Raw genomic sequence first — 15,637 nt, 5'->3', positions numbered from 1 at the left:
ACGCAGAGGGAAGTCTGAGCGTTCCTTCCTTGTCCAGAGGGACAGGTCGCCACTGCTGTGGTGCGGCTCCTCTTAGCTCCTCAGCTGCCCGCGGACTAGGGAGTAAAGGGACCAGGCCCAGCATCCTCTAAATTCAAGCTGAGGTGGGAGAACGGCACACCTTCCCTGTTGGAGGAGGAGACGGAATGTGCACCCGAGGGCCTGGAGGACAGTAGAGCTGGGGTTGATCCTGGGCAGAGTTCCGGTTGCCAAAGGGAGACCCAGAGTGACGGCACTGCAGAACCCGAGGGACGAGGGTGTTCTCAGGGTAAGGGTCCAGGGTGGAGCAGCCAGAGAAGTCCCGGAACTTTGTTTTCCAATTGTGTTGGTCTTCTCTCTCCTGGGCGCTGAGAGGCTGCCGGCTCATGGGGGGTGCCCTGCCTTGGGGGAGTCCCAACTGCTGGTGCCACAGAAGAAGTCCTCAGGGAGCTCGCTCAGGAGTCCATCTAGGTCATCTGCGGGGGGGGGGGGAAGAGAGGGCGGGGAGACTTAGTGATAATATTAGGGCTCCACGTGACTCAGAGCCAAGGCTCCCGCCCCTCGGGAGGGCTGTCAGGAAGGTGGCTCGCCCAGCCGCCAGCACCCACACTGACGGGCCTGAGGCCGGCCCGCCTTCCACCTCCCCTCTGCTCCCCACATACCCACACACAACAAAGGCAGAGGCAAAACGCCCGGGCCACTTTGCTAAGAAGAGGCTCCCCTCGGGCCTTCATGGCTCCTCTTTCCATCCAGAGGCACAGTGCCTGAGCAGAGGTCCCCTAATGCAACCTCTGCGTTGGACAGAGGGAGAAAGAAGGCCAGGAAGAGTCACTAGATGTGTTCAGAATCACACAGTTCATTAACCTGGTTTCTCATCTGCAGAGTGGGAGACATCATCGTCCCCTCCCCCGAAGTGCCTCGTAGGCAGAGGGGACAAAAGTAACTGTCCCCGACTACAGTTCTTGGATGGGGTGCTCCTGTCTGAGAACTTGGAAACAGAGCTGACCTCAGTAAGCCCTACTGCTACTCTGACTGTTAACAAGGGCAGCTAACACGTACCGGGGGCATGCTGGGCGCCAGCACAGGGCTGCCCACGTTACACTCATCACTTCATTTCGGTCTCACGGGGCCCCTTTAAAGGGCATCTCGTGTAGTTCATGTTAGAATCCCCACTTTACCTGAGAGAACAGGGTTTACAGAGGTCAACAACTTCCCCAAGTAGCATCCCTTTGACACCAGAGCCCTAGCTTCCAACTAGAAAACTCCCGCTGAATGGACGGGATCACGCAGCCCTAGAGTCAGTCCGGCTGGAAACTATACCTGCAGAGGCCAGCTCCCACTCGATAAACACTGCTGCTGGAAGGACAGAAGTCAGTTTGGGGGCATTCAAATTTAATTAGGGTGACCAGCACCGTACTCAGGGAAGCAGGACTGCAATTTGATTATAACAAAAAAAGTTGCCCCTCACTAGCTACACTGTGACCGTCTGAAGAAACACTAGGTTAAATGAAGGGGAGTGAGCCAGCCAGTGTGAGCCTAGGAAAATGGGAATCATAGCAGGAATCCGCATTTGTGTCTCCTAGTGCTGCCCGGCCACCACCAGCAGCTGCCTGCCCGGCAGGTCTGTCCCTACAGTGGAGATATGACACCAACCACACACTCTACAGGCAACTCGCCTCACGCTTATACTGTGACCACCAGCAACCTTCTGATGATGGTTCGGCTTGTCATCAAGCTGACTTCCAAGGAGACAGTGCAAGATTCTAGAGAAGATTCCAGCATACAGGGTAGATACTTTTTCATACAATATAAAGAAATGGGCTTTGTGGTTTATCCATTGGTCTACTGTGAAATTTGGTTAACGTCGCGACACCTATCCATAATCCCATGAACTTTGGGGCCAAACAGGGTTGAATCAAAGAGCTAAGGACCAGACCTGGACTGTGTTAGCTTCACCCGGGTAAGGCTCCCTCCTGAGGAACAAGTTGGCCCTCCCCTCAAAGGTCTGTATTTGGGCCTCTCAGGTCTGTATCCTGGCCCCACCCTAACCTCATGGATGTTTGACCCCTCAGCACCGCCTGGAGGGCCTTGGAGCTTAGTCACTATGGGGAAATCTGCCTCTGAGGTCTGGCCATCAGGCCACAGAAGACTCAAGGATGGTGCCAGTCTACCTCCCCCTGTGGCTAACAGCACATGGCCTGGAAGCTGGGGCACTTTGGTTCACATTCTTTGTGTTAATTAGTTTGTGGCCTGCAGCCTCGCCAGAGAACACACCACATCGGATTTCTGTTAAGATTCTGTAAGATCCAAAGACTCACAGGAGGAGGAACAATCTGGCTGAGCTATTCAAGAGGAAATAGAAGGAGAACCTCTTTTGCTCCTGGGTGGGCTGACGGCCTTACCTGCTTCTGGGAGTAGTTCTTTCTCAGGTGATGCCCCTGCCTCTGGGTTCTGTGCTATTCTGAGGCCTTTCCCAGGCTTCTCGGTCTCATGCTGGAGGCGTTCATGGAAGCTTCCTGGATCCTGGGGACAGAGGATCTGGTTACCAATACCTGTGCCCCTGAAATCCTCTGGACAGTTCTGCCCAAACAACCTCAAAGGAATAGGTGGGGGCTCAGGAAAGACAGGAGAGAGGAACGTGGCAGCGGCCAGTCACCCAGGCCCATGCTGTGGGGAGGGGGCTGAAACGCCAAACACCCCAAACAGCAGACAGTTAAAAAAATAAAAGAAAAACAGAAAACTTTTGGCCGACTTTCTTTTCTAATTCTGCTGGTATCTGATGTTTTAGGGAATCTCTATAACTGGAGCAGAGAGTGAAGACGCCATTCAGAATTATGCTGAGGAGTTAGCCTGGAATTAAAAATGAGCTGTTAACAATCCCCAAACTAACTAATATATGAACAGGTAATTAAAATTAGTAATTAAACCTGTTAACCATGGTTAGCCCTAGGGAATGGAAGTGGAGAAGGGTCAGTTTCACATTGCTTTATTCTGTACAATTTTTTTCAACAAGTACGGATGACTTGAAATTTTTTTTTTTTTTTTTTTTTGGCCACACCTTGCAGCGAGGGGCATCTTAGTTCCCTGGCCAGGGATCGAACCCGTGCCCCCTGCAGTGGAAGCACACAGTCCTAACCACTGGACCACCAGGGAATTCCTGGGGTGACTTGAAATTTAAAAGGAAATCAAGATGGGGCTTCCCTGGTGGCACAGTGGTTAAGAATTCACCTGCCAATGCAGGGGACACAGGTTCGAGCCCCAGTCCGGGAAGATCCCACATGTCGTGGAGCAACTAAACCCGTGAGCCACAACTACTGAGCCTGCGAGCCACAACTACTGAGCCCATGCGCTGCAACTACTGAAGCCCGTGCGCCCTAGAGCCTGCGCTCCGCAACTAGAAGCCACTGCAATGAGAAGCCTGCGCACTGCAGTGAAGAGTAGCCCCCGCTCGCCGCAACTAGAGAAAGCCACGCGCAGCAACAAAGATGCAACGCAGCCAAAAAAATAATTAAAAAAAAAAAAATGGAAATCAAGATGCTTTTTTTAGAAGTGGGGTGATATTGAGAGAATGAAGAAGGTTAGGGAAAAAGATGAGAAGCAGCAAGTTAGAACTAAACATGTAACTTGACTAGATGTCATCTAGTCTAACCCACTCATTTTATAGACAAAGCAACAGCAGGGGAGGGGACAGGACTTGCCCAAGGTCATGTTACAAATTCCCAGCAGAGCAGGGCCATGACCTAGGTCTCCTGACCCCCAGGCCAGGTCATGACGACAACCCAGGATCCCAGGAAGGTGGGGGTGGCCACAGACGGGACACTGTGTGTCAAGTCAAGGCCGGGCCCTGCACCCTCACCCTGGAGTGGAACTGCCTGGAACCCAGCCTCCCTTGGCTCCCAAAGGAGTTCTGGGCCGGCGCCCCCTCACCTAGCAGAGGTGGAAACCAGGAGGGAAGATACAGAGCAAGTGCTGGCTCACCTGACAGACCATCTGTAGCTGTCTGTTCTCTGCACTGCCACCTGCAGCAAATCCAACCCTCAGTCACTCACTGAGGGCCCCACCCCATCGTGGACCCTCAACTCGGTTAGTTCTCAGGTGACTCCCATGCTCTCCAATGTTCAGGTCTGCCATCAGACACTCAGGGATCCACCCAGAAGCCAGCTGCTCCTCTAGGTCCTGTTACTGTGCCATCTGGCAGGTGGCTGGACCAGGGACAGGAGGAGATGGCCCTGTCCCCAAAGGGCATCTTTTCACCTGAGGGCAACTGTCCACTTCACATCCCTGCTCCCCAGGATAGAGGAGGGGAAGAAATCAGAAGACCCAGGCGGAAAGCGGCCCTACCCATGCCCACTCCATCTTGCTCCTCTTACCTTGGGGAAGGGCTGCAATGGCTTGAGGAAGTTCCCATCCCCAGAATCTGGGCTATAAACGTGGACCAGGTTGTTGGGCGTCACGTTGAGGTAGTGATTTCGGAGTGAAGGAGAGAACACTCCGATCTGGAGTAGAGAAAGGGGGGGAAGGTGTCCAATGTCCTGACAGAGCGCTAGGTGCTGCCGGGCGGCCACCCAGTCCCGCCTGCCTCACCCTTGCTAGCCTCTGCACCAGGGTCACAGAAATCACTCCTGCCGCAGCCCTGCTGCCAGAGTAGCACTGCGTACCCCATCCTCGGCCCCTCACAGCACGACCTCCACCCCCATCCGCCCCCTGAAGGATGGCAGCCAGGCCTTTACTCGGCTCCAGTGAGCCAAGGGCTTGCACTGGGGCAGCCACTCTCTGCCTGGGCCCTGGGAGGGCAGGGAGCCAGAGAGACAACCCGGGGCTTCCTCCAGGGTGGGAGGCGGGAGGGCAGGGCCCACCTGCAGCTCCCGTACCTGCTGTAGCAGCAGCACTGAGCCAGGCTTCAGCTCATTCTGGCGTGTCTCCAGCAGCAACCTGTGCACCGTGCCCTGCATCTCTCCTGCAAACACCACACCGCCCATCAGTATCAGGGCCAAGGGCAGCACAGTGACTGGCCTGGGCCCCGGCTGGGAAGGGGGCTGGACACTGCCTCAATTTTCCTAACTGCAAATGGAGAGGGCGGCTCCTCCTCACCTCCTGACCTCAATGCGGCCACTCGTCAGACACTCCCAGGACTTAACTCCTCACCCGTGGGGTCCTTGAAAACCGCACTGGCGTCCACTGTGCTCCGGGTCAGGGACTTGATCATCACTGCCATGTTGGGGACTTTGTTCCTGGGCAGCTGCTTCAGGGCTGCCTGGTTACAAGGAGAGGCATTTGCTGAGGAGCCACGTCCCACCTGTAAGGTTCCCAAGTGTGCCAGGGCAACCCAGGGAGGGGGGCAGAGCACTGGTGTGGTGATGGTCTTCCTTTTCAGAGGGCCAAGGGGCAGTCTACAGGGCTCATCCCATCTCCCTCTGGCAGACCTGAAGCTGCGGGCCTTTCATTTGTCTGCCCTGCCCCCTTTCTTTTGTGTGTTTATGTGTATGTATTCATATAGAGCTGCATCTCACAGGCCACAGGCAGGAGTACGTCAGCACATGTACTAACGTGCGTCTGCACGTGACCTTTGACCTCTGGGGAGCTCTAGGGGTAGCAGTGTGTTTACCCTACCCCATTCAGGGCCCAGATGTGCAGAGACATGCCCATAACCCACCTCCACCTATGCCAGATACTGTGAAAAGGCAGGGGAGTGGAAGATACAACCAAAGGGGCTTCACGCTGCCACTCAGAGACAGGCCTGGGGTAGCAGGGAGCAAACAGAGAGCCCCTTTCCTAAGGTGGAGCAGGGCAGGAGGTTGGTGAAAGGGATAAAAATGGTCTTCCCTTTGGGTCTCAGCACCCAGGACCCTTACCTTCCGCAGCACCATGATGATGCTGTAGGTACAGAGGAAACAGGTAGGGTCTCTCTCATCCAGGCCCAGAGCAGATTTCATGGTCAGCCAGGGCCCTCGCCCAAAGTCCTCCTCCACCGATGCCTGGGAACTAGTAACCATCTGGCACAACAGAGCAGAAGGGGAGCCTGCATTAACAGGTCCGCTTTGCTAGAGGCCTTGCCTGAGCTGGGATAGAGGGGTGGGAGAGCAAGGGTGAATTCCCTGCAGCACGGTGGCCACATTCTCTCCCTTCGTGTATCTCCAAGTTCAGAAAATGGTGTGTGAAACCTTGTGGCATATCACATCTTTCACTGAGAAGCAATAGCAAAGGTACACTAGCAAAAGTACTTTCACTGAGGCATTTGTTTACTTTAAATCAGGCCCTGACTTTAATTACATTAATGCAAAAGGCTATCTATGCTTGTCTCTTACAATGGACTTGCAAAGTCTTAGGGCTAGGGAGCTCCCACATATATTTATAGGCTTCCAGGCAATTTGAAACCAATTATATTTTATCTGGGATGCCTCTGGCTTTAACTATTCACCTTATTATATTAAAAAATGCTTTGGGACCCGTGAGCCATGGCCGCTGGGCCTGTGCGTCCGGAGGCTCCGCAACAGGAGAGGCCACAATGGTGAGAGGCCCGCGTACCGCAAAAAAAAAAAAAAAAAAAAAAAAGCTTTGAATCCAGGTGAGTATTTATTGCTTTGGAGCTGAAATGGACTGGTGGATCTGCAGAGCTACAGCAAAGAGAAAAACTTCTAGAGAGAATTAAAAGCAAAAGTGGGTCTGGGAGCAGAGCAGGTCAACCAGAATCCCAGGGAGGAGGGAGGCTGGGTCTCACCCACCAAGAGGGAACCCACCAGAGGCAAGATGAAGCCAGATCCTTCCCAGCTTGATTCCCAGAAACCTGAAAGGCAGCGTTCCTGAGATACAATTTCAACAACTGTTACACTCTCCTCCTCTGAGGGAAGATGGAGTTAGCTGGGCCTTTCTTTCTTAGCTGGGAAAGAAGGCTGGACTCAAGGTATCGGTTCACACCCCTCTGGCATCAGGATAGGCTTCACTTTATGCCAGGAAAATTGCCACCTCCCCAAATGCCCTGTGGTGTATGACCCCAGGGAACGGGCCGAGCAGCACAGACTCTCATCCTCAGCTACTGAAACACGTAGGGATGTCCCTCACTCTTGAACGATCCCCAGGAAGTTAACATTTGCATGGAATTAGTTACCTCTGTCCGGAATTTAGCCAGAGCACCATGAGTCGGAGTCTGGGGCGTGGAAACCATGATGTCGTCCAGATTTTTCCCACTGTGCTACAAGGGGACAGAGGAGAAGGCGAGAGCAAGCTCAGCAGCTGTTATTTACAAGTACGGCTTCTTGTCTGGGTTACATAATGAGTTCAGGAAACTACCAGGGACAATTAACACGTAGTACATCTCTCCTAAGGAAGTCTCAGGAGCCTCGCTGGCAGCTCAAAAAAGATGCTTTGGGGATCGTTTTGGGAGTGTGAGGAAGCTAGAGCTGGCCCAGGAACAAACCCCAGGGCTTCCTGACGGGGGCGATGACTTGAATAGAGAGGCCCGAGATGAGTAAAAGGGCAGCTTTCCCCACACCCCTTCTCAGGGACCTCATCCTTCCCTACAGAGGTCCATCCCAGGTCTCCTTGGATTTCTCTTAAAAGTGCCAGGGAAGAGCAAGTTAACAGGCAGGAATCTTTTCAAACACCCTTCAAATGTGAGGAAAGGGGGTAACCTATCACAACCAGACTGGATCCTCAGAGTCCAATTATCTGGGATCTGACCCAAGAGTAGTTTGATGGACCCTGTCTCTCCACTGCTGCCGAAATCTACACACGCAGCTCAGCCCCAACTCCCCCACACTGACCCCACACCAGCTACGAGCGATTCTGTGGCTCTCCCAGAGCATCTGTGCCTTTGCACACGCTCTCCCGTCTTTCCACTGCTGAAATGTCCTCCAAGACACAGCCTCCTGACACACACCTCCGTAAACCTCCTACTCATCCCTCCAGAGCCCACGCAGCAAGCCCAAGGAGCCCAGTGTCTCCCCAGCACCCAGGGAATGACCTCTACTCTCCCTGTGCCTTTTATGTGTAATCGTTTGTGTCTGCTTCTTCCACTCTCCTGGAAGCTCCTTAGGACGGGAACTATTTCTATGTTAATCTCTGTATTCTCAGGTCCAAGCAAAGTGCCCAACACATACCAGTCTTTAGCAAATATAAGTGAATGAATCTTTCTGCCCTGGTGCTAGGAAACAGTAGATGTTCAACAAACGTATGGAAATTGTGACATTCTCAAGCCTTAAGCATCTCGCATGTGGGTTTTCAAGCATTCAATTCTTCCCACTTCTTCTGAATTCCTCCACAGCTTTGGAAGCGCTCCCTCTCTGCACTTCCTTCCTCCCCTTCCTGGGGGGGCGTGAAGATCCTCTGGGACTCTGCTGCTCTCCTGGGCCCCCAGCAGCCTGGGGAGCTCAGGCTCTGGCCAGAGAGAAGCCGTCACTCACCTGGTGAGGCAGGAGCCCTGCTGGGCCGGGGAAGCGGCGTGTTTTGGCGCGGGTGGAAGTGCAAGCGGGCTGCTGGGGTGTCCGGTTGGCAGCAGTGACCAGCCGCACCAGGTGGTTCGTGACGATGGGCGTCTGCAGAGCAGCTTGAGGGACTGGGGAAGGACGGGGGCCCTTCAGGGTGCTGACAGGAGACTTGACAGAAGATGCTGGAGCTCGGGGCTGGAAGGGCCCCCGAGGAAATAATCCAGAGATAGTCCTTGAGGGAGTAGCACAGCTTGAGTTGGGAGTTTGTGGTGTAAGAAAATGAGGTTTGCCAGTTAAGCAGGCATTTGGAGACGGGAATGGCTGACCAGGGAAATGATTTTGAGGGCTGCTCTGAACGAGCCTGCCAGCAGCTTGGAGAGGCTGGGGCGCTTGAGGACGGGGACCACCGGGAGAGACCTCCCAATGGGGCTGCTGACCGCGAACCACCGAGGCAGTTGGGACAGGAAGGCTACCCATGGCACCAGGCCTCAAGTGGGACTGTGGAGTCCCACAGCGGACAACAGGATCCAGGGGCACATCCCGAGCTGACGGGATACCAGCTATGTGGGTTACAGGCATGGGCCCCTTTTGGCAAGGTCTGCTCAGATCAGCTGCCCGGGCCTTTTTAGCCAATGTTGAGTCCTCCCACCACCAGGTGGGCAGGATTCCTGTGGCCTCACCGCTAACTCCAAGTTCCAGCTCCATGACGGGGCCCTCCAGCTCCATGCTTGCCAGGACCTTATCAAATTCATCTTGTTCAGGCCCCTCAAAGCCACCAATCACCTGCTGTTTGCTCTTGAAGGTGAGCTGGGGGTGGGAGACTGAGGACTGGGGTCTTACTGGGGTCTCACTGAGCACTTCTGTCAGTGTCACTCTTCCCTGATTGCCAGTCCAGCTGCTGGACATTGAGACAGGCCTTAGGGGAGCTGTTCCTGTGGAAGGTGGACCTTCAACGGCCCTGGGCATGCCGGAGGTAGAAAGGCGGAGTCCCAGGGCTGGCAGGCCCGCAGCCTCTGAAGGAGCAGTGGGGCATGGCAGTAGCTGGGCCTCCTGTGGCCGGGAAGAGACAGGTCGCAGGCACCCAGCATTCACAGGCCGTGAGCCAACGAACTGGTTCTCTGCATCCTCCACAGCTGACAAGAAATCCTACAAAGAAGCAGAGACAGCAGGTCTTGGCATCTGGAAATCAAGAAACACTCTGCTTTCACTGTTTCGGGTATGTGGTGTGTCTGTGTGTGCAAATACTCGCAAACAAGAAACCAAGGTGTGAAAGGCAGTGGTGGACTCTCTCACCACCTTTGACCTTGCCCAGAAGCCCACAACGAGGCTTCTACCAGACGCATTCTAAGGCTAAGTCTTCAGGTAGCTTCTCTCTTTCTTCAGTCTCAGGTGAGGGGTGGCGAGGGGTGGTGGCGGCAGTTGGGGGAACAGTAGGAGAAGCAAAGGAACCAGGTCACCCAGGAGTCAAACAAATCATCCAAGGTCACACACCCATCTCAAGGAAACTAGCTTCGTGGTGTCAAACCTGTGCACTAGGCATCTATCCATCTGGTCCTGCTGCCTGTCCTCCACCCACTCCTCACCCCCACCACACACACACACACACACACACACACACACGCACACGCACACGCACACGCGCACGCACATGCTTAGTCTTCAGTAAGCCAGAGAGTCCTTGGAGCCTGCAAAATAGATAGAAGTTAAATATAGCTTTTCAGGCAGGTAAACGAAGTATGGATTCCGGTTGGGAAGCAAGGGGAGATTGACACCTTCAAGAGCAACAGACCTGTTCTGAAGGTGTCAGAACTGCTGATTTAACTGACAGGAAGGTCCCCTCCACCCCCACCCCCCGCTGCTGCACTGGACTGTCCAGGCTAGAGAAAGGATCTTTCTTGCTTCGTGTACTATCAGGAGAGTAGCATACTCTAACAGGACTACCTTAGGACTTAGTAATAATGATATTATAATTACAACAGCAAGAAAATCCTGATGACCCTGGGAGGTGATGTAGCCCTTTTCCGCTGAAGAGCTCACTCTCAGACATGATGTCATCTGTCTTGGGAAGGGGGAAAGGGACTGGTCATGGAACAGAAACTTGAGCTGTCAGAGTCCTTCACTCTTAATTCCATTACTAGCCTAGCAGTCCTACCATGACCTGGTAAGACCCAGGAGGGTCATCTTTTTCAGCCCGTAATTACACATCTCCAAAGCTGAAAGACAAAGACAAGGACGCATATCTCCTTGACAAACCTGGCAGTTTTGAATTATTTGTAAAAACAAAAATCAAGTCCCCAAGTGATAACAAAATCTAACATTTGAAAAACCTCACTGGGTGCCAGGTACCATGTAAACATTTTACCAGAATTCTCTCCATGAGTTCTCATGATGACCCTATGAATAGGTACTATTATTGTCCCTGTTTTATGGATACAGAAACGGAGACTCAGAGAGGTTAAGTAACTTCACAGAACCAGGACTGGGACCCATAAGTGCCTTTGTCACTATGTCTTGGGGCCTCAATGAATGAGACAAGCCAGAGATGGAATTTTAAGAGATCTGAGGAAGGTCTGTTTTTCCCTTCAAACCTCGGGTTCCAAAAGCCTCAGAGGAAGGGAAGCATGGGACTGTGGCTGCCAGAAGGGCCCCTGGTGCAGCATTCACCATCTCACTAGGCACCAATTAGGCATCTGGACAAATTCTAAACGTGATTTTTAAAGCAAATCACTGGGAGACAAAAAACTAGGTTTGAATGGCTTGTCATTGATAAACTAGAGCAACTCTAGTCTATAAATGTAGTTTAATAGTTTCCATGTACATTAGACTGGAGTCAGGAGGCCATCCTGGCTGATGGTGTCGTAGCTTTCTTTTTCATCTATTTATTTTTTTATTTATTTGGCTGCGTTCAGTCTTTGTTGCCGCACCGGGCTTTCTCTGGTTGCATCGAGCAGGGGCTACTCTTCGTTGCAGTGCGCGGGCTTCTCATTGCAGTGGTTTCTCTTGTTGCGGAGCTCAGGCTTTAGGCACGTGGGCTTCAATATTTGTGGCACGCGGGCTCAGTAGTTGTGGCTCGTGGGCTCCGGAGAGCAGGCTCAGTAGTTGTGGCACACGGGCTTAGTTGCTCTGTGGCATGTGGGATCTTCCTGGACCAGGGATGGAACTGGTGTCCCCTGCATTGGCAGGCGGGTTCTTAGCCACTGCGCCACCAGGGAAGTCCCTGGTGCTATATTCTTAAGCAATTTAATTTACCTTTTGGAGATTTACTCACTTAAATCCTGTTTCTTTCTGAAAAGGATTTGAGATAGCAATTTTGGGCCTCCTAGATGAAACTATATCTGTTCGATCTGAGTGGGAAGACAGCTGTGCAGATCACTAGTTCAGCGGTCTCTGGCTGCACCCAGAGATTAGAAATACCCCTGCCTGCGCCCATTCCCAGAAATTCTGATGTAACTGATACGTGGTAGGGCCTCGGCAGAGGTGATTCTAACATGCCAGCTTCAGATCTAGTCTAACGTGTCATCTTCTGAGGAGAGAGCGGGAAGGGAAGAATGTTTATGGCAGAAGAACGGCCATCATGTGTGATAGGAGAGAAAATGGAAGGCCACAGAATGCAGTACTTTGCCCTGGCTCAGGTAGCCAGTTGGTGACCCCAGGCCTGCTGCTGTCCAGTAACTGTGCTGTCTCTGACTCTCCCTAAATTTTCTTCCCACATCAAGTACATCATCGTGGGGCTTCCCTGGTGGCTCAGTGGTTAAGAATCCGCCTGCCAATGCAGGGGACACGGGTTCGAGCCCTGGTCCAGGAAGATCCCACATGCAGCAGAGCAACTAAGCCCATGTGCCACAACTACTGAGCCTGCGTTCTAGGGCCCGTGAGCCACCACTACTGAGCCCACATGCCTAGAGCCTGTGCTCCACAACAAAGAGAAGCCACCGCAATGAGAAGTCCACACACCCCAACAAAGAGCAGCCCCCGCTCGCTGCAACTAGACAAAGCCCGCCTGCAGCAACGAAGACCCAACGCAGCCAAAAAATAAATGAATAAATAAATAAATTTATATTAAAAAAAAGTATGTCATCGTGAAGGTGAATCCAATCATCTACGTGACACAGCTTCCAGGCAAGGGCCCTTATAATTTAAAGGATGACAGTTAAGCAGCTTATCTTTCTGGTTTTTCATTTGTTTCTAAGACAGTTAAGTGGGTTGTTTACATTTCTCATCATTTCTCAGCCTCTCACAGACAAAAAAAGATATACATGTCAAGTAAAAGGAAACTTGGGTTCTGGGCCTGGGTGTTTACATCTTAAGACCTTCTCTGCCATCTCTGTTCACCAACACTTTTTTACCTCATCTTCAAACTCCTCTTCCACAGCAAACAGCTTCTGCAGACTGCATGCCTGAAAGGAAAACAAAGCAATTGAGGTTGGAGGAGACACACCGTTTGCAAGTACATTCTGTCCTCACTCTGCTTTTTCCCAATTCTAACAAGACCATCAGGTTTACTGTTTTCTGTTTGTTTGTTTTTCTGCTAGTGTTGGGGGGAGGAATAAGGGATGAGGAGAGAAGAGATGGGATTTACTTAAAGACTTAGATGACTTAGAATCCTTTCTTGTAAAATAATTCACTCAGGTCCATTTGCATCAATCTTTTTTTTTAAGATTTATTTATTTGGTGGTTTTTTTTTTTTTTTGGCTGTGTTGGGTCTTCGTTGCTGCACGCAGGCTTTCTCTAGTTGCGGTGAGCAGGGGCTACTCTTCGTTGCAGTGCGCAGGCTTCTCATTGTGGTGGCTTCTCTTGTTGCAGAGCATGGGCTCTAGGCACGCGGGCTTCAGTAGTTGTGGCACGTGGGCTCAGCAGTTGTGGCGCACGGGCTTAGTTGCTCCACGGCATGTGGGATCTTACCAGACCAGGGCTCGAACCCTTGTCCCCTGCATTGGCAGGCGGATTCCTAACCACTGCACCATCAGGGAAGCCCTGCCTTAATCTTGTAATAAGAGGGAGGAAGCAAAGAGAAGACTGCCCACGGGAGCCTGCGTCATTCTTTAGACCCAGCACTGTGCAGTGGGCCTAAGGATTTTGCAACATCCCAAAGGTTTGGCGTTTGGAACCTTTGTCAAACATAACGGACACTCCCATAAATCCAAGCATGCCCCAGCCTAGTGGCCTTGATTCTGAGAGTCAAGCCAGTAGTTTTTATCTAATCCAACACCCAAAAGCTAGGGTCCCAGGAGGGTGGGATGCCTCCCAGTCCACAGTTCAGTTCCTTCTTTCTGGGCAGCAGGGCTGCTGTGGCCAACATTAAAAGTGTCTCACTCCTAGAGTCAAGGGCTGTGCCTAACCTCAGACGCCACAGCAGCAAGAGCTATAGTTAGGGAGACCTATCCCGGAATGTCAAGGATCAGACTGGAAGGGTTAGGGGGAGAAGGAGGGCCCAAGAGGCGTGACGTTTGAGCACACCGGGAAGGATGAACAGGAGTTCTTCAAGATGAAATGGAAGGCAAGAGGCAGGAAACTGAGGCCCAGAGGGAGGTGAGTGGAGAGGCCTTCCCTGAGGGTCCGGGCGTGTCCATGTCGAGCCCTGACTAGGGCCCAGGCCTCCCGACCCCACCGAGCTCTCCCCTAAACCCTAACCCGGCCCTGCAGCTCGCACGGGGGAGGGGCTGGAACCCGGAAGGCAGGTCCTTGCGGCCAGGAGACCGGGCGGCCTGGTGGTCCCAGGCAGGGCATTACCATGGCGACGGCCGGTAGTCTCCGGCCGCGGCTTGGCCGGGTAGACTCCGACTCTAGGGGTCACCGGGGCCTCGGCCTTGGTCCAGGTGGCAGGGTCAGAGTCCGGGCGACAGAGTCTCTGGGGCGAGCTCGGAGAGAGGCGTCTTTGCAGCCCAAGTGGCGGCCGAAGGTGGGTGGTCGGGAAGCTGCGGCTGGCGTCCTAGGCCGCTTTCGAAGCCGCCGCCACTCATCATCTCCGCCCTCTTAAAGGGGCAGGTCTATTTCTATCCCGCCGACACAAAGGCCCTTCACCGCAGTCTTCCGCCCCGGCCTTAAAGGGAAACGAATGAGCTCTCGGTCGCCTCCCAGCGGCCCCTAGGGCCCAATCCGCTTGTTCAATGCGCGCTCAGGTGAGAGCAAGGTTGGGAATTTGGGGCCCATTGCATCCCATCCTGCCCACCCTCCTCTCTTGTGTTAAGCATACTAGGGACTGAGTACTACAGCGTGACTCTGATTCACACCAGAATCTACCCTGTTTGTTTGTCTGTCTGTTCATCTCTCCATCCATCCATCCATCTATTCTTGCCACGCGTATATTAAGCAAGGTATTCTCCGTCAGGCTCTTTTCATCCTTCATGTTTCAGCTTAGATCTCAGATCTTCCCTGTCACCTTATCTCTCAAGTAACATCCCTCCCCCCATCACAACGCTTAATTTCCTTCACAGCATTTTTCATTATTTATAATTGTCATGGTTTACATCTTTTAAAAAATATTTATTTATTTATTTATTTATTTATTTATTTATTTATTTTTGTGTGTGTGGTACGTGGGCCTCTCACTGCTGTGGCCTCTCCCATTGCAGAGCACAGGCTCCGGACGCGCAGGCTCAGCGGCCATGGCTCACGGGCCCAGCCGCTCTGCGGCATGTGTGATCTTCCCAGACCGGGGCACGAACCCGTGTCCCCTGCATCGGCAGGCGATTCTCAACCACTGCGCCACCAGGGAAGCCCAAAAATATTTATTTATTCATTTTTGGCTGCATTGAGTCTTAGTTGCGGCACCCGGGATCTTCCGTTGTGGTGCAATGGGCTCTTCATTGCGTCGCACGGGCTTCTCTCTCTAGTTGTGGCGCAGGCTCAGTAGTTGCCGCGCACAAGCTTAGTTGCCCCGCGGCATGTGGAATCTTAGTTCCCCAACCAGGGATAGAAGCGGCGTCCCTGCATTGCAGGGCAGATTCTTAACCCCTGGACCACCAGGGAAGTCCCATGATTTACATCTTTACTGTCTGTCTTCCTCACTAGAATATGAGCCCCATGAGTGTAGACACCTTGTCTGGCTTGTTCAACTTTGTATCCCAGCACTTAGAACAATGACCCACAGAGTTATTGAATCAGTGACACAGCGACCACTATTTAACAGGCACAGTGCTTGAAACTGGAGATGAAGAAATCAATGACTCCTTGTGCTCTCAAGTTCATGAACAAGT

General features: G+C 52.6%; 1 protein-coding gene across 5 annotated transcripts; it reads right to left on the bottom strand.

Annotated features, from left to right (window-relative positions):
- Positions 1-360: 360 nt before the first annotated feature.
- Positions 361-14,399, bottom strand: HROB (homologous recombination factor with OB-fold). Of its 5 annotated transcripts, XR_004523861.2 has the most exons (11): positions 14,172-14,399; positions 12,788-12,838; positions 8,418-9,587; positions 7,124-7,207; positions 5,871-6,011; positions 5,164-5,272; positions 4,890-4,975; positions 4,389-4,514; positions 3,997-4,037; positions 2,421-2,541; positions 361-494 (listed from the first exon to the last, which is right to left on the bottom strand). XR_004523861.2 is itself a non-coding variant. In XM_019939472.3 (10 exons), the coding sequence occupies exons 1-10, from the start codon at positions 14,172-14,174 to the stop codon at positions 403-405; spliced, it is 1,983 nt and encodes a 660-aa protein (XP_019795031.2). In that variant the 5' UTR covers positions 14,175-14,399; the 3' UTR covers positions 361-402. The 5 variants fall into 5 exon arrangements, 2 of the variants coding, with proteins under 2 accessions (XP_019795031.2, XP_073653201.1); XM_019939472.3 differs by lacking the exon at positions 3,997-4,037; XR_004523863.2 differs by lacking the exons at positions 361-494; positions 4,890-4,975 and having other exon boundaries at positions 2,472-2,541.
- Between the last annotated feature and the right edge of the window lie 1,238 nt (positions 14,400-15,637).

The sequence above is a fragment of the Tursiops truncatus genome, chromosome 20 (assembly GCF_011762595.2).
Source record: "Tursiops truncatus isolate mTurTru1 chromosome 20, mTurTru1.mat.Y, whole genome shotgun sequence".
Taxonomy (NCBI): domain Eukaryota; kingdom Metazoa; phylum Chordata; class Mammalia; order Artiodactyla; family Delphinidae; genus Tursiops; species Tursiops truncatus.
Note: the sequence above shows the minus strand (reverse complement) of the source record. Positions and strands in the feature narration are given on the sequence as shown.

Excerpts from the sequence above, each read along its gene's own strand:
- HROB (XM_019939472.3), bottom strand. Across the intron at positions 5,273-5,870 it reads TCATCATGGTGCTGCGGAAG|GCAGCCCTGAAGCAGCTGCC; the intron begins GTAAGGGTCCTG and ends CCTTGTAACCAG. Across the intron at positions 2,542-4,388 it reads CATTGCAGCCCTTCCCCAAG|GATCCAGGAAGCTTCCATGA; the intron begins GTAAGAGGAGCA and ends CTCTGTCCCCAG.